The following is a 24,483-nucleotide window of genomic DNA, read 5'->3' on the forward strand; positions in this document are numbered from 1 at the left end:
CTGTGAGGAGAGAATCTGCAATGTAGTTCAGACACTTCACTGATAAACCAGAGATTGGCTTCATGGTCAAAGATAGTAACGTAAAAGTAACGAGAAAAGTAAAAAGTTACTTTCCATAGGGGGTAACTAAGTAAAGTAACGGATTACTTTTTTAAGAAGTAACGAGTAACGAGCAAACACTACTTTTTAAAAGTAACTTCCCCAACACTGGATCACGAGTCCCGAAAACAGCGACTCGAGTCGGACTTGAGTACTCCATCACCGTTAGGTACATGTCCGTACGGGTTATCTATGTTTATAAAGGTACTTTATCGAAAGAGTTTGATGGAAACGTGGCTATAGGTTGGATATTTTCTAAATTAGCGCCTCATAGTGTCCTAACAGTGGCAGTTTTAAACACGTGGTTAACGTTGTGGAGGACAGACGCTAATCTTTGTTTTTTCTCCGTTTTTAGGATGAGAAGAACCAGGTGCTGACCACCAACATCTGGCTACAGCTGGTGAGTTTTCTTCACTGTTTCTTGTGTTCTTGGTGCTTTTGAGTGGAACCTTGTCAGTCAGGGGTGTCAAACTCATTTTCCCAGAGGGCCACACTGGAAAAATAGAATCCTACTGAGGGCCAGACATGTATAAAGTTCATTGACGTGCTTTTGTTACTGCATGTCACTTTTTTTTTAACATTTTGGTAGCTTTTTTCCTCATTTTTGTTGTTTTTGTTGCGACTTTTTTGTGGCTATCTCAGACGTTTGTCACCTTTTTGTAAATTTGTTGCTTTTTCTGAAATTTTTGTACGCTTTTTGTGCATACAAAAGTCACCAAAAGAGTTCCTTGAATAGCCCGAATATGAAAACTCTCTCTCTGCTTCTGGGGAAATTTCTGAGTCTCAGAGTCGGCAAATCTGCCCAAATTCTGCTTTGAATGTCAGGTTGTCAGGAATGTCAGCAGTTTAAAAATCACTTTCCTGTGTTTTTGGTTTGGCGCACAACTAGGCGGGCCCAAATTTATTGTGAACCCAAATTGATATACGGGCCGGATCTAAATCTGCAAGGGGCTGGATTTGGCCCGCAGGCCTTGAGTTTGACACAATGTGATGTGGGTGAAAAGTCTTGTGTTTTCTCCTTAGCTTCTTCCAGGACACAAACTCCGCTCCGGGGCTTAAAAGCCCTGTGTTTTAGGAGCCAAAACACCAATAAGTGGAATACATATAGATTACAGTGCTTTACTTTTTGAAGCTTGATGTACGAATGGCTCATGAGACATGAGACAACAGCCTGCATGTGCACAGAATAGACCAACAGCATCAGGGTGACAAAAATAATATATATTAGGAGGATGTTAATGAACTTCAGTAATAACAATCGTATCTCTGCAGAGGCTAGAAAGAGTTTAGTGGTGCAAACTTCACGTTGTCAGTTCCCAGATGATTGGACAGAACTCCAGTGGGACTCTGCTGCTCAGAAAAAAGATTCAGACCTCTGTTACTGCATGGATGTATTATAAAACCTTGATACAGTGATGGAGGCGGAGCCCTCTTCATTCCTATGAGAGTTGCTCAGTGGCGCATGAAGCCAAAATTGACACACATTATCTGCACTGCTTCCTCACTGTGCGGCCCATAGAGCAGGCACACTAGAGACGACCGCCGGACGATCCGGCTACATCCTGTTTAGCGCCCCGCTAACTTGAATGGGGATTAAATGATGTAATTGTGCAGCTTTTCCAGAGCAGGATTTCTCAAATGTGGGTACGTGTTACCCTAGGGGGACTTTGGAGGACTGCAGGGGGTACCGGGGAGTTTTTGCAAAATGCTGATTTTTAAAAAAATATGTCATACATACTTCATAAAATAATTATACTATAATAATGAATGAATTAAGGGATGTGTAGTAGCAATCTGACCACAAAAAATGCCACTGGAGGGAGTTTGAAACCATGTCCAACGCTTGCTGGTGCAAATAGCGAGGTCCGCCATCGTCTTAAGGTTAATCCTTTATTTCATAAATGCATTTTATAACACCTACAAAAAGACTGACTGTGAAAGATCAACAACGAGCAGACGAGATCTAAAAACGTCACTCGCACGCAGCTGAGGTTGAAAAACTGTGTGGCTTCCCAGATCCTAATGCTACGTTTCCACGTGGCCGGCTGCTTTCATAACCGGACATTTCAACCTCTCCGTTTTCAAAAATAACATCGTGCGCAGCTGTCAGTTTTCAGAAAAATGTTCGTTTACACGTACCTGTGTATATATGCCGTCAAAAGCACGCCAAACCTGTAGGTGACGGTGTAATGAGAAGCTCAAGCCCACGTTAGCCAATCAGAATCCCGGAAATAGCAACAACAGCAACCAATCACTTCCTCTCTCTCTCTCGCTCTCTCGCTCGGCTGCCTAAACCTCCGTTTGTCTCAGTTTACGTGCAAACGAAGTTTTCCAAAATCTCCACTCTGGCCGGAGATTTTAGAAATAATCGTTTTCAGAGGAGAATTCTCCGTTTGCGTGTAAATGAAGGAGGGCACAAATGAAGGGAAATGGCTCAGTTTTTCCAAATAACCATGTACATGTAAACAGGGTATAATTCCTCCATCCCCTTCTCACCTGTGATTCCCTTTCTAACCTCTGATTAGCACACATACACACAGGTGCAAAGGTGATGCAGCGAAAAAAACATTCACACAAACCTACCACACACACACACACACACACACACACACACACACACGGCTATACACACACGCAGCAAAATCTTTCTACAACAGGATGGATTCTAAACATATGAAATGTTTTTCAGTTACAAGGCTGTTGTAGCAGACCATTGTTCCTCTTCATTTTGACTTTTCTTTCTACCAAAGAGTAGAAAGAATATAAGAGTAGTAGTTTATGTTGCATATCAGTATTTAAATGTTTTTCAGTTACAAGGCTGTTGTTTAGTAAATCTATCACTGAAATTGCTGTATTGTTCCTCTTTATATAGACTTTTTTTTTTTATTCTACCAAACATAATTGCCGCTGGTCAGTTGGTACTTGGCTTAAAAACACAATTCAAAGGTGGTACATTATTATAAAAAGTTTTGGTCAAGGCGGTCAAACCCCTAAATTACTCCCTGTGAACTGGTACCAGATGGTTGTACTCCCCAGTTACATTTTTTGATGTCACACACACATGAACAACGATAGACGCCCCCTGTTGATGCTGTACAGATGCCGGTGATTAACGGTGAGAAATAAAAATAGACATAAATAGGCAACGTAAAGTAATTCTGCACATTGTAATCAAAACAATACACATACGATTGTGTACTACTACAGGTTATGTTTATTAAATGAAGCCCAAAATATGTTGCAGACTAGAAATCGCTAGTATCAGCTAGCGCTAGCTAACGTCAACGTTAGGTAGCCTAACCTGAACCCTGCCAACGGCACAATGTTTAGCTAGCCAGCTCGCGACTTTGCCTGGAACGCTACCAAGTCGTGATTTGTGACTTGAAGTCGTAACCTACAGTCTAAAAATTGTGTCTGGAACGCAGCATTAGTCTGTGAGTGTTTAAGGGCCAGAGGGCATCACGTGATGGGCTGGGAGTTGTAGTTCCACTGATTGGCCGCTATGTTTAAAGGTGCAGTAGGTAAGACTTATAAAACTACCTTTCTGTCATATTTGCTGAAACTGACCCTATGTTCCAGTAGATCTACATGAAGCAGGTCATTTAAAATAAATCCAGCTCCTCTGGCTCCACCTACAGCCTGGAGTGGGATTTGCAAAAATCCACAGCTCCCTGTTCAGATGCACCAATCAGGGCCATGGGGGGTGTCTAACAATCACACAGTATTCACTCTCCCTTGTGGGGGGAGGGGCTTAGAGACCGTTTTGGGCTTTAGCAGAAAGGGGGGGAGGGATGGAGAAAGTTGTCGATGTTCAAATTTTTTGGCTAAGTCCTGGATCTTCACAATCCTACCTACAGCACCTTTAAATTTGCTTTCTAAGCCCGGCACACTTCCTGGGGGCGTGGGTTCCTTTGGTTGAAGGTTAAGTTACTTCCTAAAATTTTAGTTTCCTAATTTCTGCCCCTGGAATCAGGCTGGTAGCATTTCAAAGAACTTGGGCCTTCGTGAATTAAAAAAGTGGTCATTAAAGGTTCTGTAGCTTTAAAATGCTTTGCCGTGGACATTTTGGGAGTTAGTGTAATGATCCGTAACTCAGATTTAATAGATCATCAGTGGGTGGAAGGCTCCACCCAGCCCCCCTCTGCTGTCTCTCCTGGCTTCAGACTGCACTCACATTACAGATGGGTCTGTTTGTTCCAGGCCGCTGGAGCTGTAAACTGACTCTGGGGAAGAAACCGAGTAAACATTGATAATAAGTTGGAGCCTGCAGACGCATCAGCCCATCCTTCCTTCAGTTCGGCTTCCAGAGAGACTCTGGAGGAATCACAGAACTCCAGCTCTGCTTTTTGACCCAGATAAGTTCGCTGTGATGGAGGAAAAACTCAACTCTGCAGGCAGCAGGGGCGGAGCGAGAGAGGGAGGGGCCGGGGGCTGCTGGAGCTCCAGCCCCAAATGTTTTCTCCAATGATCCTGATCTTTTAGGGTTAGAAAATCACTTCAATTTGTGTCATCTCCCCTCAGTCTGGCTGGACCGGCAAATCATTGCTGCAACCCTACCTATGTTATGAGAACACCAAGGGTTTGCAGAGTTATCAAAAAAAGCAAAGGGTGGCTACTTTGAAGAATCTAAAATATAAGACATGTTTTCAGTTATTTCACACTTTTTTGTTAAGTACACAATTCCATATGTGTTCATTCATAGTTTTGATGCCTTCAGTGAGAATCTACAATGTAAATAGTCATGAAAATAAAGAAACACATTGAATGAGAAGGTGTGTCCAAACTTTGGACACAAAGTATATATATATATATATATATATATATATATATTATCTATATATATATATATATATATATATATATATATATATATATATATATATATATATATATATAGATATATATATATATATATAGATATATCTATCTGCATTAAATGGGTTCTTCTTTGTTCATTTGAACGTCCTCCCGACAGGATGAAACAACGTTAGTCGGGGGTTAGGAGCGACTTTGCTGGGAATGTCGGAGCGAATGGAAAGTGCGGAGCGTCCTAAACCCATTTCATGCAGCCTGTCCAGATTTTAATTAGGTTTCATATCAGGTCCTGTGGAATGTGTGTTTGTGAAGAGGCGATGCACTAATCCGTCCTAATCCGCTCCTCGCTGATGGAAAGGTTGCTTCCCCCCCAAGGAGGATTGGTGTTTCCTCTCTGCAGCACCCTCCCAGGACCAACTACTCTTTTTGACTTAATTTAATTTGGCGTTCTTCCTCCACCCTCCTCCCCCGCTGAACTGCTGCTGCTGCTGCTGGAGTCATTGTGTTGGGGGGGGGGAGGAACAGCATGAATGTCTGGAAGCGAGAGGAAACATTTCTGCGTGTGGTTTTTTTTTTATGTCAGTGTTATTGCAGCTTTTTGGAAGTTTTTCTCCCTGCAAACTAGAAAAAACTTTGACTTAAAAAAACTCACCTCAGAGAGTCTTTCAGAGAAAACTTTGACTCGCTCGCTGACTTAAAAAAAAAGAATCAATATCAACATATTGGATTAGATTTCTACGTTCAGGGGCTCGAGAAAAGGTCCGTTTTTTTCCCATAATGTCTCCATTATTTAGTTGCGTATTCTTTTCAGGGGGCTGCACCAGCGGTTATTTCCTGGATAAACGGATTAGTTGTTTGGTCTCTAAAATGTTTTATTTTTATTTGATTAGGTACCATACATATTTATGAACATTGTTGTTGCCAGAATTAATAAAAAAATAATTACTTCGGTCCCTAGGCAGGTGACATAGGACTAACATAGAGACAGCCAGCAGTCATACAGCACTCATTCACTATACATTAAAGGTGCCCTGCCACATATATTTCATTACTTTGTGGTAATGTCTGAAGTTCTTACAATGAAAAAAATGTAATGTCCACAACACTGCTTAAACTCCCATATTTAATATAAATGCAACGTTTCGACCCTACTGGGTCTTCTGAGTTTAAGCAGTGTTGCGGACATTACAATTTTTTCATTCTAAGTACTTTCATTTGTCCTGCACCTGCCAGAAGGTGTGATGTGCACACAATTACTTTTATAATGTCTGAAGTTCTAACCATGGACTCTGTAACATGTTTTTGTGGAAGAAATGCCTCGGTTACCTTGTTTCAAGCCATTCTAGCGTGGTATAGAAAGCCTACAGGAAGCTCGATTTGTGCCAGTTCTCATTAATATTCAACAAGCTAAGCTGCTTGACTCTGATTGGCTAACAGCTAGCCAATGAGAGCCTGGCTATCAGCGTGTGTGTTTGTGTCGGCTGTCCATTTCCTAAGGTTCTGAAATGCAAAAAAAATTTTGACGACTTTTTTTTTCTTTTTAAGGGCATGCGCCCGTGAGCGCCCACAGAGGAAAACATAAATGGGCGCCTATGATGACAACTCATGACCAGCTCGGCTTTGTGTCACTTTAATTCAAGGTTTTTTTGTCACTTTTTCTGATGTGTTTGTCATTTTTTTTCCTGAGCCTTTTGACATTTCCGGGGTGGGGTGGGGGTTTCACCCACGTTTTTTAAGCATTTTCTGACATTTTTGCCACTTTTTTTCAACCTTCTTTTATCGATCGTTTTCTCAAATGCCAGTCCTTCCAGAAAAATGCATAGTTTTTTTGTGATCGTTGCGGGGCAAAAATCCTTGATTATGCGCCACGTTTTCTTATAAAATGCGATGGAATATGCTATATGATATTTATGCAATTTTATGCAATGAAATTGTGGGAAATTGCAAAAACTGCGGTTTGATGAAAAAGAGAAAAAAAAGTGATCCCCCAACACCCTGCTTTTTCGATGATGTTCACGTCACGTAATTACGTCACTTCATAACGTTCCCATGACAACAGGGGGAAATGGCTGCTCTTGTGTGAAGTAAACGCAAAATTTTTATTATGCTAAGATATATTATGGGACTTTTTTGCAACGAAAATGCGGGGATTATGAAATCATGCAAGCACCGCTTATTTTGCGCGGAAATTGGCAATTTATGTGGCGAAAGTGAAATTTTTTTTGCCTGATTATGCGTTGAATTATGCGATCGCATAATCGCGTTTTTCTGGAGGGACTGAAATGCTATAAAGTTGAATAAAAGTAGCAAACTGATCATTTATTGTACTTGTGAACAGCGTCCATGATATTGGTTGGAAACACAAATTTCTGATGTTGAAAAAAGATAAAAAATTTGACCCGAGGGTTAACGGCACTGACGACGATGAACCAGCGTGTGAACTGTTTTTATGCACCTTTCATCCCCTTTGAGCTTCTTGCATCAGTTCCTCTTCTTTCCTTTAAAGTGTGCAGCTTTCTTTTGGTCTCATGCTGTTCTGACTCGTTGAGCCTTTGAACCTTTTTTTAACGCACAGGATCAGAGCGCACACACCTTCAGCGGCTCACACGAACACACGTTAACTCTTGATACAAGACGCTTTCTCACCTTTTATCTACCTGGCCCTTATTTTCCCATGCATTTGTGTCTACGTACGTACTTACTTACTTACTCCTCTTCATCCCCAATGGGACATACGGCTTCAATGAGCACCCTCCATGGTAATCGGTCCCTGGCAGCATGTTGGGCCTCTCCCCATGACAGGTTCATCTCTTCCAGCTCTTTGTGTCACACAGTTCTGCGCCAGGTGGTTTTGGGCCTCCCAGGTTTTTTCTTTTGCCAGGTGGTGTCCATCTTAAAGCGTCCATATTCTGCTCATTTCATGTTCATAATTGTATTTTGAGGTTGTACCAGAATTGGTTTATATGGTTTAATTTTCAAAAAACACCATATTTGTGTTGTACTGCACATTGCTGCAGCTCCTCGTTTCACCCTGTGTGTTGAACTCTCTGTTTTAGCTACAAAGTGAGACCTCTCACTGCTGTTACATCTTTCTTGTCAGTCACACATGCTCAGTAGCTAGGTAAGGACTACATGAGCTAGCTAGCTGTTACTCACACTTCGGCCTATACAAGGCAGGATTAGCCGGGAGACTTCTTCTAAACGAGGGCACACTTCACACTTTGCGTGGAATACCTGCAGAATAGGGACATGGAAGTAGTTCTTTTGGAGATTAGGGTGAACTAGTGTGTGTTGTAGCAGTGTTTTGGCATTGAGAACGAGCTAGCATGCTAGCGCTAGCATGCTACAGTTAGCCACCTCGTCTCAACTAGTGACGTAGAAAGCTGTGCAGATGTTGACCAGCTCACCAGGAGACTGAAGGCGGGACACATTCAGAAACCAGATCTCACTCAGAACACCATGGATGGATTTTTGTTCAAAGTTTGTATGTGTGGACGCACCAGAGACACAAAATAACACCCCAAATCTCAGAAAGTTTTTTTTTTTTCATAATATGGGCACTTTAAGGCAACTTTTGTGATGCGGTCCTGCTCCAATCCTCAACACATGTCCTCGCCATCTCAGGCGTCTGTGCGTAATCACCTTGGTGATGCTCCGGCTTCCCGTTTTCTCGTACAGTTCACTGTTGTAGATCTTATTAGCCCAAAAAGATCGGGCATATTCGTCGGAGGCATCCGTTATGGACCACTTCCATTCTCCTCATGTCTGTTTTGACAACTCGCCAGCTCCAGTGTTGGGAAAGTTCACTTTCTACATGAACTAGTTCAAAGTTCAGTTCACAAATTTTAAAATGAACTAGTTCAGTTCATAGTTCATACTTCAACATTTTGAACTAAGTTCACAGTTCCAAAAATGAACTAAGTTCATAGTTGTTTTTTTCCATATGTTGCTGCGAGCTATTATATTTCAAAATTATTGCCACAGCCCAAATATAGAACCACAGACAGCAGAAATGTCAGATTTTTCCATCCTCACCGACCTCATCATAAAACTGGTTTAAATGATCATACGAAGCCTCCACGCTGCTTCGTCGCATCCATGCTGCTGTCGCTCGCTGTCGCCTCCACGCTGCTTTTAGTTTTGATGACTCATGCGCCGGTGCGACACTGGTGGCTGGTGTTGCCAGATTGGGTGTTTTTTCCGCTACATATGAAGGCCTGTTTACGGTGTGTTTTAGCCGTGGTTTTGGCCTGGAAGGCTCTGTAGAAATCTGGCGCCCTATTGGACGAGTTCATGAACTATCATTCATTGAACGCGTTCAGGCACAACACTGGCCAGCTCTCTGAACCGTACAGCAGAACAGACTTTACATTGCGGTTATATAGGAGCATCTTCGTTTTAAGGCTGTCTTGTTTTGGCAAGGGTTTTGGTTGAAGGCACCCTGAGCCTTTCCCAGCCTTGCTTTAATGTCTTTAGATGCCTCGCTGTCTTTACTGATGAGCCTGCCCAGATTGCCCAGTGGTTCCTCATTAACAAGGATGGGTGCCGTGGGGATGGAGTTGACACCCATCACTTGTGTTTTGGAGGTGTTGATACTGAGCCCAACTTGTCTGGCAGAGTTGTTCAGCCTGTCAGTTTTCAGCCTGCATGTTGCACTGGTTGGTTGATGGGAGAGCAAGATCGTCAGCGAAGTCAAGATCTTTGTGTCTACGTGACAATTGGTAATCGACAAAAATCTTTTGAAATGGGTCCAGAATTGAGCGAGAACGTAACGCTGTAACGTAATGGTCAGCGTCCACTAAAAGTTCTGTTTTTGCCGCTGACAGACTCAGATTATTATTCTAAGTGTCTGACAGCATTATAGAAAGGATCCCCACAGAGATAGACCTTTTAGTTAAAGAGTCAGATCCTTTTGGTTGTACACTAGTACAGTGCCCGTTCAAAATGTGCCTGTTTGGAACGGGCCGATTGCTCGGCCGGTGGTAGTGCAAAATCGTAAAAAACTGAGATTTAATTAAATAACTAAGATATTAAAGTAATGTATATATGTATAAAAGTATATCGCCACTCGCTGTTAAAAAGTAACTGAATAACTTTCACTCTGAGTAAATATTAAATGAGCTCCTTTTTACTTTTACGTGAGTCAATTTTTATACCGGTTACTTTTCTTGTACTTAAGTAAAAGTCCATCAAAGTAATAGTACTTTTATTTAAGTAGAATATTCTTGTACTCTTTTCCTGCTTTCCCTTTCCTCCCGCTCTCTCCTTCTCTACTACTTCTTGTTCATTCACAGATTATTTTGTGTTTCGGAGAATTCTGCAATGCGTTGAGCACAAACGTCTCCGTGCGTGCTCGGAGGCTCGAGGCCACGCTGTAATAACCAAAGCCTTTTAGAAGTTTTCGGCCCAAAGGCCATCAGACGTGAACTTCAGATGTGATTTTTCTTTTTTTTCGGGTGTTTTTGTGTCGGCTGCTGCTGTGACAGTTGTGTTTTCGAGAGATTCCTCTGGGGAAACCCTCTCAGCTCTTTGACAGGAAGTAAACAATCCATTCTGACAGATGTGTGCGACCTTGCCGCCGTCAGAGAGAGGCTCCGAGATGTGATGAGAGGGAGCGAGCCCACCACAGCAGCTGCTGCGTATGTAAATCAGACATCAACACTGGCGTGATGTTTGTTGGCAGCGAGTTTCTCTTTTTTTTTTTTTTTTTTTCTTCTCTCTCTCTCTCTCTCTCTCTCTGCGGCTCCGTGAAGACAGAGACATGGCTAACAATGGCGGTTATATAAGATCCATCAGCGTAATCTAGATTCCAGCAGCTGAAGTATGGAGGTCAGACACAGAGAAGAGCGGCTGCTTATCGCCTGCTTCCAGACATCGCTTCTGGACATGTTTACTCTCCTTGCGCTGTTTATGGAGACCTCATTTCCATCTTTTTGTTTCCCCCCAACATACAAACCGCATTGTGTAGAAAACAATCTTGGAATTATGCCTCACTTCTGCCAATCGTCTACCTAACAGATGACACCTTTAGGGTTCGATGAGGCCCTGTTTATTTCTCCGTTTTTATCGGTTTATTTAACTGCACATTCATTAACATTTCTGTAAATGATGTTAAATTATTCATAGTCTCTGGACAGATGTTAGAAAGTCTCTCTTAAAACAAGAACATAGGATTAAAACTTTTCTTTTGAATGGTTTATCAGTGTGCAGAGCCGTGATAAAATATGTATGTGATGCAAAAACAATACCATGCTCCACTGCCATGCAGGTTCTGATCAAACCAGGTGTAGATTAATAATGAACTAATTAACTTGCTGCTCCTAACTTTGAACCAGCTCCTCTTTTTTTCTGCTTGTGGAGAGCTACGTGACATATGAAACTATTCTGAACAAAATTATAAAGGCAACACTTTTGTGATCAAAGATCTAAAACTTTTTCTGTGTACACAAAAGGCCTATTTCTCTCAAATATTGTTCACAAATGTGTCTAAATCTGTGTCAGTGAGCACTTCTCCTTTGCCGAGATAATCCCTCCACCTCACAGGTGTGGCATATCAAGATGCTGATTAGACAACAGGATTATTGCACAGGTGTGACTTAGGCTGGACACAAGAAAAGGCCACTCTGAAATGTGCAGTTTTACTGTATTGGGGTGGTCTGGCGGAGGGGGGGAATGAAGCTGCCTTTAAGGGAACTCGGAAATGTCGAGATCTATAAACCATCTGATGGAAAAAACAAAATTTCTGTCGCTTTTTTCCCCCCGGTTTGAGGTTAGAACGGCAACACAAAGACAGAGCAAGGTGACGGACACTAGCATTAATGTGTGTGTGTGTGTGTGTGTGTGTGTGTGTGTGTGTGTGTGTGTGTGTTTGCAGTACTGGACAGATTTCTACCTGCAGTGGAACATGTCAGACTATCCAGGTGTGACCAACGTCAGATTCCCCGACAGCCAGATCTGGAGGCCCGACATCCTGCTCTACAACAGGTACACCACCTCAAAAAGTTCATCTCACACGACAAAGATATTATCCGTTTGTACTGTGCTCTAAGCACTTCATTATACACAATTTTCTCGCTTTAAAACAGCCTAATTAAGCCTTAAAGTTTATCTTGTATGTACAAGACAATATTTTCTACATAGGAGATAAACTAAGGTTTTATCTGTTTGTGTCACTTGTGCTATGTCTATGAGGTTGTTGGACTGATAGTATGGCTTGTGTGTGTTATGTGTGTTAGTGGTGATGTTGACCAACTGTTTTTGTTTATATGTTTGATCATTTCTTTTTACATTTATAGTCAATTTTATTTGTATTGGACTAAACTTCTATGTACTTTTATAATCCTTTTATCTTTTTAGGTGTGACATTGTACGATCTGTCCAGGGACAGCAGATGTAAAATAGCCTTTTGGCTAATTCTGGCACACTGTACATTTTCTTTATGTATTATTAGTGTGCATTGTCCCTGTTAAATAAACCTGAAATAAATAAATAAATCTCCTATGTAGGAGATAACATGTTTTGGCCAACGTTATCAAAAAATACTTTTTTACAACATGGAACCTTTACAGTGTCTTGAATTTTGAACTGTCGTGAAGAGAAAAGGGGCCTGTGAACGGGACCAGAGCCTGACTTGAATCATTTTCGGGCATCGGCTTAACGTACAGCCCAGTTCAGTCCAAAGATTCCCGATGAGAGAAGCTACATACAACGTGCATCATCTGATTCATCTCCATAGGACTACGTAGAAATTATCTCTTTGTATCGTGCACTAGGCACTTAATTCTTCACAGCTTTCTCGCTTTAAAACAGTCTAATTAAGCCTTAAAGTTTATTTAGTATGTACAAGATAATATTTTCTATATATTCTAAATATTATCTTGCACCAGGATTCGGATTCGGCTGAATATTGGGCTTTTTGACGGGGTTTCGGTTTGTGCCAAACCTTATAATTTTTTCCCACCGAACCAAACCCTACGCTTGCACTCGGCGCGCTACGCTGGTTGCCGTAGGTACGGCGCCGTTGATTACGGGAAGGTGTTTACGTAGGTGGAGCATTCAATGCAGTAGGCTGTGAGAAAGGCTGTGAGGAAGTGGACATGGAACTGGTGAGCAGAACAATCTGTTGTTTGGCAGTACTTTCAGTCAAAAGAAGGCCATTCAAGTCCAGCTACATGTTCAATCTGGTCAATGCTGATTGGTCTGGTGGTGGCGAGGACCCTAAACTATACACAACATGGCCGCTGTTACAACATCTGGTACGAAACATCTGAAAGAATACGAGTTGTGCATGAAGGAATCTCCAGACAGCAGCCAGAATGCAGCAACTTCAGGTACAGCAAAGGAAGGACAGTCCCTGTTTACTTCATTCATGTGTTTACTGGGTTCATGGACTGAGGATGGGAGGACGAGTCAGCAGAATCTCAACCAGTGGATTCGGTATTCGGCCAAACCCCAAAAATCTGGATTCAGTGCATCCCTAGTAGGAGATACCCTTAATTAGCAGAGTTGTGACAAAACCCCACAAAACTTTTTTTGAGTGCTGCCGTTGGATGAAAGCTGGATTTGAAAGAGGTGACGCACCGTTGAGCGAGTCGAAGGAACAACAGGATCAATCCGTCTCTGGTGGATCGGGGATGTTTCAGTTCACGGCGTAGACGCCCCGAACGGAACCAAAGACAACTCACTCGCTTTAGTTTTTACATCCCTCAGTTCTGATTCAGCAAACAAGCTAATTCAGCTAATGCCCTGTTATCAGCGCTAAAGATAGCTCTTCTCCCTGTCAGGATTAATCCCTCGCTGCTGGCTGTGGGAGGCTCTCGGCGGGATGCTGAGGAGCTTTTCGGCTCATTAACGAGAGGGAAGGAGGGGGGTACGCTGTCAGAGGGAATATTGACCTGGCTGGCTTTAATGAGAAGGGGCCGGAGCCTGACTTTGAATCATTATCGAACACCAGCTCAACTTTACACCAAACTTACTGTAGTTTCACTTCTGGAGTTGTCTTCTTTCCAACATGCTCTTCCTTCCGCCCACTAACTCCAGTTATTCCAGTTATTACATTGTTTATTTAACCTTTATTTAACCAGGAATACTGTTATCGGGTGATAACTCAGAAATGATGTTAGGAGACTTCAAAGATGACGACCAGTCCGATGAGTTCAAATCAAATGCAGCTTTATTGAAACGGTGAACAAACTCTCACGACAATGAGACAACCGTGAGCATACAAAAGTGTCGGCCCAAGGGTGACCAACATGCACAGCAAAATGGATCCTTTTTAAACTCTTTTTGTGCTCACACAGCCCAACATATCTATTTCAGCGCATCAGTTTACTCTTAAACTGCACCTTTTATGGTCGATGCTCCTAATAGATTCTCACGTTCAAGGCTCCAATTCCTCTGTGTGAAAGTTGTACCCAAACTCATAATAGATTTACACATTCTAAGCTAGGGGTTTTTCTGTGAGACCATGTCACCTTAAAACTGACTTGTCCATATAAGCTCCTTAGAAGAGATGAGATACATTCAAACATCTGCATGCACAAATACCAAACCTATCAAATACGACTTCATTGAGATTTACAAAGCTCTTTTTCGAGAGCGTCCTGGCCAAGACAACAACCATACCTTGCAACATAATCCTTTTATCTTTTTAGGTGTGACATTGTACGATCTGTCCAGGGACAGCAGATGTAAAATAACCTTTTGGCTAATTCTGGCACACTGTACATTTTTTTATGTATTATTAGTGTGCATTGTCCCTGTTAAATAAACCTGAAATAAATAAACGTGGAAAATCTTTTACATAAGAAATGCACTTAAGTTTTTCTTATTACCTCCGCTGGGATGGTCATGTTTTCGGTTTGTCTGTCCATCAGTGGGATTACAGCAAAACTTCTGGGCTGATTTGTCTATGACCATATACCTGTTTTATTCAGTCTATGCCGTAGATGTATATAGTTTCCGACTGAGAACCCAGAAATTCTGACATTCCATGTGAAATTGAACACAACATAGTCCGTACCCCTCGCCTGGCATCGTGGCGGTACCAAAAATGTGAAGAAAGCAGCAAAGTCCTATTTGACCATGACTGTGTCAGATAAAAGCAAGCTCCTCTCAGTGGAAGGTGGTCAAATATGTGGACCATTTATTAAAGGGAAAAATCCCACGAATTTGAAAGTACATTTGAGAAGCGCGCACAAGGAGGCTAACCTAGTTTACCTTAAAGCGCCCATATTATGATCATTTTCAGGTTCATAATTGTATTTAGAGGTTGTACCAGAATAGGTTTACACGGTTTAATTTTCAAAAAACACCATATTTTTGCTGTGCTGCACATTGCTGCAACTCCTCTTTTCACCCTGTGTGTTGAGCTCTCTGTTTTAGCTACAGAGTGAGACATCTCACTTCTGTTCTATCTTTGTTGGGAGTCGCACATGTGCAGTACCTAGGTAAGGACTACTAGCCAGTCAGGAGCAGAGTATGAGGGCGTGCCCTGACCGTACCTAGGTAAGGACTACTAGCCAGTCAGAAGCAGAGTATGAGGGCGTGCCCTGACAGTACCTAGGTAAGGACTACTAGCCAGTCAGAAGCAGAGTATGAGGGCTTGCCCTGACAGTACCTAGGTAAGGACTACTAGCCAGTCAGAAGCAGAGTATGAGGGCGTGCCCTGACAGTACCTAGGTAAGGACTACTAGCCAGTCAGAAGCAGAGTATGAGGGTGTGCCCTGACCGTAAGGACTACTAGCCGATAGCTGCTGGTTAGTAAATACACAGGAACACCAAAAGCGGGGGTTAATATGTGGGTTAATACTGGGATGTCTACACAACTGTCGGAGTCGATTGACTTCAAAAAGTTCGCCACTTTACTCGAACCAAAGTTCAAAACACCTGTTCATGTCTGTCTTCACACTTACACATTCTACACTTACTGCTGCGTCTTGTGTGGGCTGTTTACATATTCATGATCATCATCATATGTACATTGTATATACTGGTGTTATTGTTGAATACATTGTAGAATACATATTTCTAAATTTGTATGATGTTTTTGTTGAGTTATTATTACGTATAAAAAAAAATTCTGACCTTTTTGAATCTTGCCCCCGACAAATAACCCATACTACAAAAGAAGACTAAAACTTAGCATTTTCAAAAAAATGCAAACCCACTTTAAAGACTAATTAAAACTAAACTGAATTTGAAAACAAAGTCAAAAAGAAATAAAAATGAAAAACTAATGAAAAATGCAAAATTATAATAACCATGATGTGTGTGTGTGTGTGTGTGTGTGTGAGACCTCTGACAGACTGTTGATGTGTGTGTGTGTGTGTGTGTGTGTGTGTGTGTGTGTGTGTGTGTGTGTGTGTGTGTGTGTGTGTGTGTGTGTGTGTGTGTGTGTGTGTGTGTGTGTGTGTGTGTGTGATCAGCTTTAGCCTTGATGAAACTATGATTTACTCTGTGACCACTGACATTCTGTTGATCTCCTGTGTGTGTGTGTGTGTGTGTGTGTGTGTGTGTGTGTGTGTGTGTGTGTGTGTGTGTGTCCTCTGACAGACTGTTGATCTGTGTCTCTCTACAGTGCTGATGAACGCTTCGACGCCTCCTTCCACACCAACATCCTGGTCAACTCCAGCGGGTACTGCCAGTACCTGCCACCAGGTAACACGCCCTGTGTCCACTAGTCCTGTAACAATTTTCACATAATTGTCTAGTCTCGCATCGCCCTCCTCCACAGCGCTGCGGAGGAAGGTCTGACTAGTCCACACAGCATTCCTGGATGGGCGAAAAACGTGCTCTGGTTTATTGGCATTTCTTTAAACCAATCACAATCGTCTTGGGGCGGGGCTAAGCTCCGGACGGAGCCACGGTGCCTCTGCTAAATAGTCTCAGGAAGGAACTTGTGTGTGTACGTTCAAAAGTAGTTTTAGTCGTGCAACAGAAAACTCAGATTGGACAGATAGTCTAGCTAGCTGTCTGGATTTACCCTGCAGAGATCTGAGGAGCAGTTAACCATAGTCCTCACAAATCCACCGGAGGTTAGAACGCCAACATAGAGACAGAGGAAGGGGACGGACAGCCAGCCAAAATGAGGGGCATCCGGGGGAATTTACTGCAGAAATAAAACGTCGTGGATATAGACTACTCGACACCAATGAGAAATAGGGTCCAGTTTGAAAAATACCAAAGTTACCCTTCAAGAGTTAAGGGATATACACTCTCCTAAAGGATTATTAGGAACACCTGTTAAATTTCACGTTAATTAAATTATCCAATCAACCAATCACATGGCAGCTGCTTCAATGCATTTAGGGGTGGGGTCCAGGTCTAGACAATCTCCTGAACTTCAAACTGAATGTCAGAATGGGAAAGAAAGGTGATCTAAGCAACTCTGAGTGTGGCATGGTTGTTGGTGCCAGACGGGCTGGTCTGCTCAGTTACTGGGATTCTCACCCACAACCATTTCTAGGGTTTACAAAGAATGGTCTGAAAAAGGAAACACATCCAGTGTGCTGCAGTCCTGGGGGGGGCAAAAATGCCTTGTTGATGCTAGAGGTCAGAGGAGAATGGACCGACTGATTCCAGCTGATAGAAGATCAACTTTGACTCAAATAACCACTCGTTACAACCGAGTTCTGCAGCAAAGCATTTGTGAAGCCACAACACGCACAACCTTAAGGAGGATGGGCTACACCAGCAGAAGAGCCCCCCAAGTACCACTCATCTCCAAGAAAAATAGGAAAATGAGGCTACAATTTGCACGAGCACACCAAAATTGGACAGTAGAAGACTGTAAAAATGTTGCCTGGTCTGATGAGTCTCGATTTCTGTTGAGACATTCAGATGGTAGAGTCATAATTTGGTGTAAACAGAATGAGAACATGGATCCATCATGCCTTGTTACCACTGGACAGGCTGGCGGTGGTGGTGTAATAGTGTGGGGGATCCCTTTCGCCTTCAGAACTGCCTTTATTCAATTGAACAAGGTGCTGGAAGAATTCTTTAGAAATGTTGGCCCATATTGATAGGATAGGGTCAAACACAGTATTAGTATGGTGTTCATAATAATCCTTTTGGGGAGTGTATAGACAGCTTGAAAACGGTGTTAGTCCACACGCGGCGCTCGTTGGACAGAATGCTTTTTTTTTTTAACCAAGAAAGCCTCGCTGGAGAGGGTTGATTCAAAGGAGATTATAAGTAATCGTTACAACACCCAGTAAAGAGCCGCCACACACTAACCACTCCATCAAAGCCTGACAGAAATGCAGTTTTATGGCGGTCTGAAGGGGAGTGGGGGTCAACAGTAGGTCAAGGGGCCAACAGGAGGCCTGAGACTCCCTGAGGCAGCTGATTGAAACAAGACCATAACACTGAGTTAACCCTTGTGTTGTGTTCTGGTCGACCGTGCACTTGTTGTCCTTCTGGGTCAAAATTAACTTTTTTTTAACAGTTTTTTGTGATATTTTTGACCCATTTTCTGATGTTTTTGTCACTTTTTTTGGTCACTTTTTTTCAATGCTATGTTTCACTAACCAAGTTATTACCAATAGCTTTACATGTATTTTTGGAATTTAATGAATCTCATTTATAGGATTGTATACCTAACTTTGAAATGATGAATGATTTTGACGAATATTAGAGGAACGTACTGTACGTTGGTGGAGAATCACAGACGTGTGGATGTCAAAGTTTAGTCAGGTTTTGAAAACATTTTCAGTTTTTTCAAATGCTATCAAATTGAATACCCAAAATTCAACGAAAATAGTAATCGAGTACTTGGAATTGTACTTAATTTTTTGAGTAATTTGGTTAAAAAGAAACCCATGTTTCTGATATAGAAGTTATACTATCACGCTAGTTTGTAGGCTTAAACCGTACGTGAGACTTTTTAGTGTGTCCGAAAAATGAAACCAATAGTATTTAGTGTGATTTGAGTGCTATTTCTGGATTTAAAAAAAAGCTACTAGAACAGCACTCCAATCTGACAGAATTTATTGCCACACAACGGACGTTTGGGGCAGCGCCCTCCCTCAGCGTGTGCACAGGCAATTACATACGAAGGATGTTGTGTGCCAATAAATTCTATCAAATGGGAGTGCTCTTTCTATTAGCCTTTTTTTAATGATTATTCACTTTTAGGATCCAAGACCCACTCTTCAAAGCTTTCTAAGTATCTACGTGACTTGAGCGCGTCCAGTCGTATTTTTTTAATACTATTTCCGGGTGAAATATTACAGTCTACAAACGCTGGACACTACGTTGGCGTAAGTGTCCCACAATGCAATGCATTAGTAACGACAATGTTCATAACGGACAAACGGCGAGCGACCAAGGCAGCTCTGTAACGTCAAAAGCTCTTTAATTTAGATTTTTACATATTTAAAGTCTGACTGTCACCTGTGACTGTCGCTTACCCTTTTCAGTAATTTTAGAATTATCTGGCGATGACGCTAGAGCGGAGAGTCAGCAGGGGTTACGAAAGTGTAATCAAAATCATCAAAAGCGTAAAAAAAAGCTTTAAATTAATTAAATAATTGATTAATTAAATGTTCTGTATTTTGTACTGTAGCTACACACAATATTTCTGTTTTTAATTATGGGACAAAGTCCGGGTAATGAGCTGCCAGAACTTTTCTGTGTTTTTAAGAGTTTATTTCTTAGAGTGTAGTGCCTAGTGTGCGATTTCTTTTTTTTCAATGGGACACAAACAAGCAACAGCCCAACACAAAGGGAAGAAGACATCGTATAAACTTGCTGCTTTATAGACCGAAACAAAAGGACATAAATCTACCGACAGCCCTATAACATGTTAGGAAGAGAGGGGAAAGCCAATCAGCTGATCAGGAATCAATAAGCAGTAAAAGTGGTAACGGCTCTATTACGGCTGACAGCCGACATTGATCGGACAGACGATGAAGAGACAAGCTCAGGCTTCATGTTTCAGCAGCCAGAAAGGAAATGGGATTTCATAGAATTATACTGAATGATTGAATCGATTCATATGTTGGTGTTTTTCTAGTCTACATAATTCACTGTTTGCCCTACCATGATGGTCCAAAATGATGTTAAAACTAGGACTGCATGATATATACTGACTCAATATTATATCAAAAGTGTCACGATAAGGATGCAATATTTAGTTTATATTTGTGGAGTGCTGCGTCCCATCCGTTGGCTGTGTGGCTGAGTTGTGTTTGATTTAGAGCTTGAAACGCTGTAATGATCCTGTCTCATTGGCCAGTTACCGTGCCACGTGCACATTAGTGCACGTCAGCGCACTAATGAAAAACCCTATGGTGCGTACCACGTGGGTGCATATTTCGACAGAGTGACGGTGTAAATGAAGAAATGGAGACAACAAAATGATACAAATCAGAGAAGAGAAAGAAAAGTTGTGTCCTGTTCTCTTTATTTATATATTGTATACTGTCCAACCAGTAGAACATGTCCTGTTCTGTAGACATGGTCCTTATTTATATATTGTATACTGTCCAACCAGTAGAACATGTCCTGTTCTCTAGACATGGTCCTTATTTATATATTTTATACTGTCCAACCAGTAGAACATGTCCTGTTCTCTAGACATGGTCCTTATTTATATATTTTATACTGTCCAACCAGTAGAACATGTCCTGTTCTGTAGACATGGTCCTTATTTATATATTTTATACTGTCCAACCAGTAGAACATGTCCTGTTCTCTAGACATGGTCCTTATTTATATATTGTATACTGTCCAACCAGTAGAACATGTCCTGTTCTCTAGACATGGTCCTTATTTATATATTTCATACTGTCCAACCAGTAGAGCATGTCCTGTTCTCTAGACATGGTCCTTATTTATATATTTCATACTGTCCAACCAGTAGAACATGTCCTGTTCTCTAGACATGGTCCTTATTTATATATTTCATACTGTCCAACCAGTAGAACATGTCCTGTTCTGTAGACATGGTCCTTATTTATATATTCATGTTGGACCAGTCTAATATGATATGTCAGTTGAAATAAACCTTGTGTTGTAAGAAAACTTGTTTTATTTGTTATGAATCTATTTTGATGCGTTTTCCCGTAACTTTTGTAATTTGACACATATTCAAAAATATCGAAAATAATATTGATATTGCAATATCACATTTTGTCAATATCGTGCCACCCTAGTTAAAATACACATAGCACAGTAGATAAACGTTTTAAGGGTGCCAGGCCCCCCTAAAGCTCTGATCCTGGAATCGCCCTAGTTTCAGGGGTCTCCAACAAGTCGCTCGCGGGCTACTGTTAGCTTCCACTAGCTCGGCAATAGGTGAACAAATTGAGACACAAGATTATGACGATATTAAAAAGAGAAGTAGCTAACTTTGGCGGCCATAGAAATGTAAAGTGGTAATGTTTTCTTGGACCCTGATGGGAATATTTCAGTGATGTAGTTACCTATGTGGCCCATAAAAGATGTACCTTAACGTGAAGTTAAGATTTGTCATAAGCTTTGGGTATTGCAATTTCATACGTGTACAAACACTAGCTTCATACAGCCTGTGGGCCCTGTCTTGCACCCGGCGCAGCGCAAAGTCCGACCCAAGTGTCTTTGCTAGTTTAAGACTGACGCAGTTGTCAGTTTCCAGTCCAGCCCCACATCGTTTAAATAACAAATGCACCTGCTCCCATCTGTGGCCCATGGGGGTGCTGGTCTTACAGGGAGTTGTGTTCAGGTGCATTCTGGGCGTGCTTATCTTGCAGGGAGGTGTGTTCAGGTGCATTCTGGGCGTGCTGGTCTTACAGGGAGGTGTGTTCAGGTGCATTCTGGGCGTGCTGGTCTTACAGGGAGGTGTGTTCAGGTGCATTCTGGGAGTATTGCTATCTTGAGGCAGCGGGAAGTGATGGCGCCATTGACCAACAAAAATCTGGTCTAAAGTCAATAACGCAGCATTTCATTGTTATTTTAACAGAGCATTAGTAAAATGCTCCTAGGCTCGTGCACAGCGCGTACACACTATGCTTGTTACACACACAGGGACCCACAGCAGCACGCACGCACGCACACACACACGCACGCACGCACGCACGCACGCACGCACGCACGCAGGAGATTACAAATAAAAATATTAGGATGTAAATCCTCCATCATAACAGCAATGCTCCAAGGTCCAAACGTGCCTGGCTTTTAAAGGGAATGGGAGATGATCTCTGATTGGTTGATTGCATGTTACGCCCAAAACACACCTCTGATTAATGAAGACACTAAGAACAACCCTTTAGAACCAGGCGCCCGGCACACAGACCCTTTTATTCGCCGTCAAACTAGCAAAAGTGGATTTGGACACGCCCTAAACACACCTGCGCCAGGTGCTTTTAGATCGTTAAAATAGGGCCCTAAGTGTGCTATGTAAATAAATGTAAGCGATGTGATGCAAGTAGCTCTTGGCCACTGTTGTTGTTCTCAGATGAAGAAAATTTGGAGACCACTGGATTAGTTGTTAATTTGTTGAATTGTAAATTTTATACTTCAGTACTAGGAAGGTGTTTATGTAAAATGTGTCTGAATAATCCTGTAATGCAGTGCTTCTCAAAGTCCGGAACCAAGGCCCACATCCGGACCGAACCGCATGCCAATCCGGACCTTGTGTAACGAATACAAAACCTTTTGTCCAGAAGGACAGCACCGTGGCTCCGCCCGGAGCTTAGCACCGCCCAAGACGATTGTGATTGGTTTAAAGAAATGCCAATAAACCAGAGCACGTTTTTCTCCCATCCTGGAATGCTGTGTGGACTAGCCAGACCTTCCTCCGCAGCGCTGTGGAGGAAGCTCTGGCAGTGTGAGACTAGGTAACTTGTAATCTGTTACCTATTACATTTCTATTTCTATTTTCTTTTCCCCCCTTTTTCTTTATTTCCAGGAATATTTAAGAGCACCTGTTACATCGACGTGCGCTGGTTCCCGTTCGACGTGCAGCGCTGCGACCTGAAGTTCGGCTCGTGGACGTACGGCGGCTGGTCTCTGGACCTGCAGATGATCGAGGCCGACATCACCGGATACATCGCCAACGGAGAGTGGGACCTCGTGGGTGAGAGCACCTGCTCGTTGTTTCTTACACACACACACACACACACACACACACACACACAACACACACACACACACACACACACACACACACACAAACACACATAGGGTGACCAGACGTCCCGAAAAATTCGGGACAGTCCCGAAATCCAAGCAGTTGTCCCGAATCCCGAATCCTGCCCTAATTGTCCCGAAAATTAGAGCAAAGTCTCAATAGCAGACTCTGGAGTACTTATAGTCTGATTGAACATTAAAAACTGTTCATGGAGGTTTTTAATTGAGTCGTCCTGCAGCCAGCTCCCATCATCACTTCAGTTCATGATTTTAATGATTTTTTTATTTGTATTTTCGGGTAAGACAAGACAGTTGAGTTTCTGAATAAAAATAGTAAATAATCTTGGTGCGGAGTTTTGAAATTCATGTTAAGTGCAGGCAGCCACGAGAAGGAGTGATTGGATTGGATGTTGCTGATGTTAAAGCCCAGACATGACAGACAGTTGAATTCCTGAATAAAAATAATTAATCATTCCAATCAAACACAAATTGTGGCAAATTCGGGAACAATCTTGCTCTCATATTTAGTTTTTTACACTGTGCTCTCATGGTATACTTTCCTACCATTTTCATTTCATTTCTTTATTGTATTTTTTAATAATAATGTAAATGTGTATTTTTATTTGTAACCAAAAGCCCTACTAGGGACAAGTGTCGAGAATTAGCTTTGGCTAAAAACACTATGATACATACATCAGATGACTGTTGAAGCTTACCTATGTTTTTTTTGTATCTGTTCCCTATCTATATAAACCTTTAATAATAATATTTGTATCAAAGATGTATTTGTTAGTGATCACAAATGCATCTTGCCATCTGCCTGCTAAACGAGCGTCCTGCTCACGTTTGATTTAACAGCTTACTGTTGAGAAAGTTTCTGCCGCATTTGACTCAAGCTCGGTTTTTATTTCGAATGACGTGAACGCTTGTGCACAGGCGTTTAATGATGATTGCACCCTGCTGTTGATCAAAGTGGCGCCTCTTAAAATTAGAGAATTTCCCTCTGTTTAAAACAGCCCCGTGGATGAATGGCGCCATTCGCAGCTTGAGGCGTGTCTGTCGGAGAACTGAGCGTGCATCCCAAAGAGCTCTTAATAGACCTAAATGAAATGATCAAGGATGCTAGAGCCTCTTATTTTACTAATCTGATATCTGCCTGTAAAAACAATCCTAAAGCTCTGTTTCAGACTATTAACAACATTGTTTCCCCCCCCGCTGAATGTATTGTCCCTGTGTTTTCAAATGTTGACTGCAACCACTTTTTGTCTCATTTTGTGGACAAGGTTAGAGCTGTCAGGGCAGGCATTGTACCGTCAGTAAACCCCATATAGTTACACATCAGAGACTTTCAGTACTGGACTCCTTCTGCCCCATTTCCCTGAATGACATCATTAAGCTAGTGGGCTCGATGAAACCTTCCCACAGCCCTGGTGATATTCTACCCACATCTTTGCTTTT

At 42.0% G+C, this 24,483-nt stretch overlaps 1 protein-coding gene across 1 annotated transcript in view; it reads left to right on the plus strand.

The window, feature by feature from the left end:
* LOC120563318 (neuronal acetylcholine receptor subunit alpha-7-like) overlaps positions 1-24,483 on the plus strand; it is a 60,493-nt gene that overhangs the window by 13,117 nt on the left and 22,893 nt on the right. Inside the window, exons 4-7 of the mRNA XM_039807411.1 lie at positions 455-499; positions 11,789-11,898; positions 16,493-16,572; positions 22,805-22,972. Of these exons, the coding sequence (XP_039663345.1) occupies positions 455-499; positions 11,789-11,898; positions 16,493-16,572; positions 22,805-22,972 (403 nt within the window). The remainder of the gene's footprint in view (positions 1-454; positions 500-11,788; positions 11,899-16,492; positions 16,573-22,804; positions 22,973-24,483) is intronic.

This window comes from Perca fluviatilis, chromosome 8 (assembly GCF_010015445.1).
Source record: "Perca fluviatilis chromosome 8, GENO_Pfluv_1.0, whole genome shotgun sequence".
NCBI classification, from domain to species: domain Eukaryota; kingdom Metazoa; phylum Chordata; class Actinopteri; order Perciformes; family Percidae; genus Perca; species Perca fluviatilis.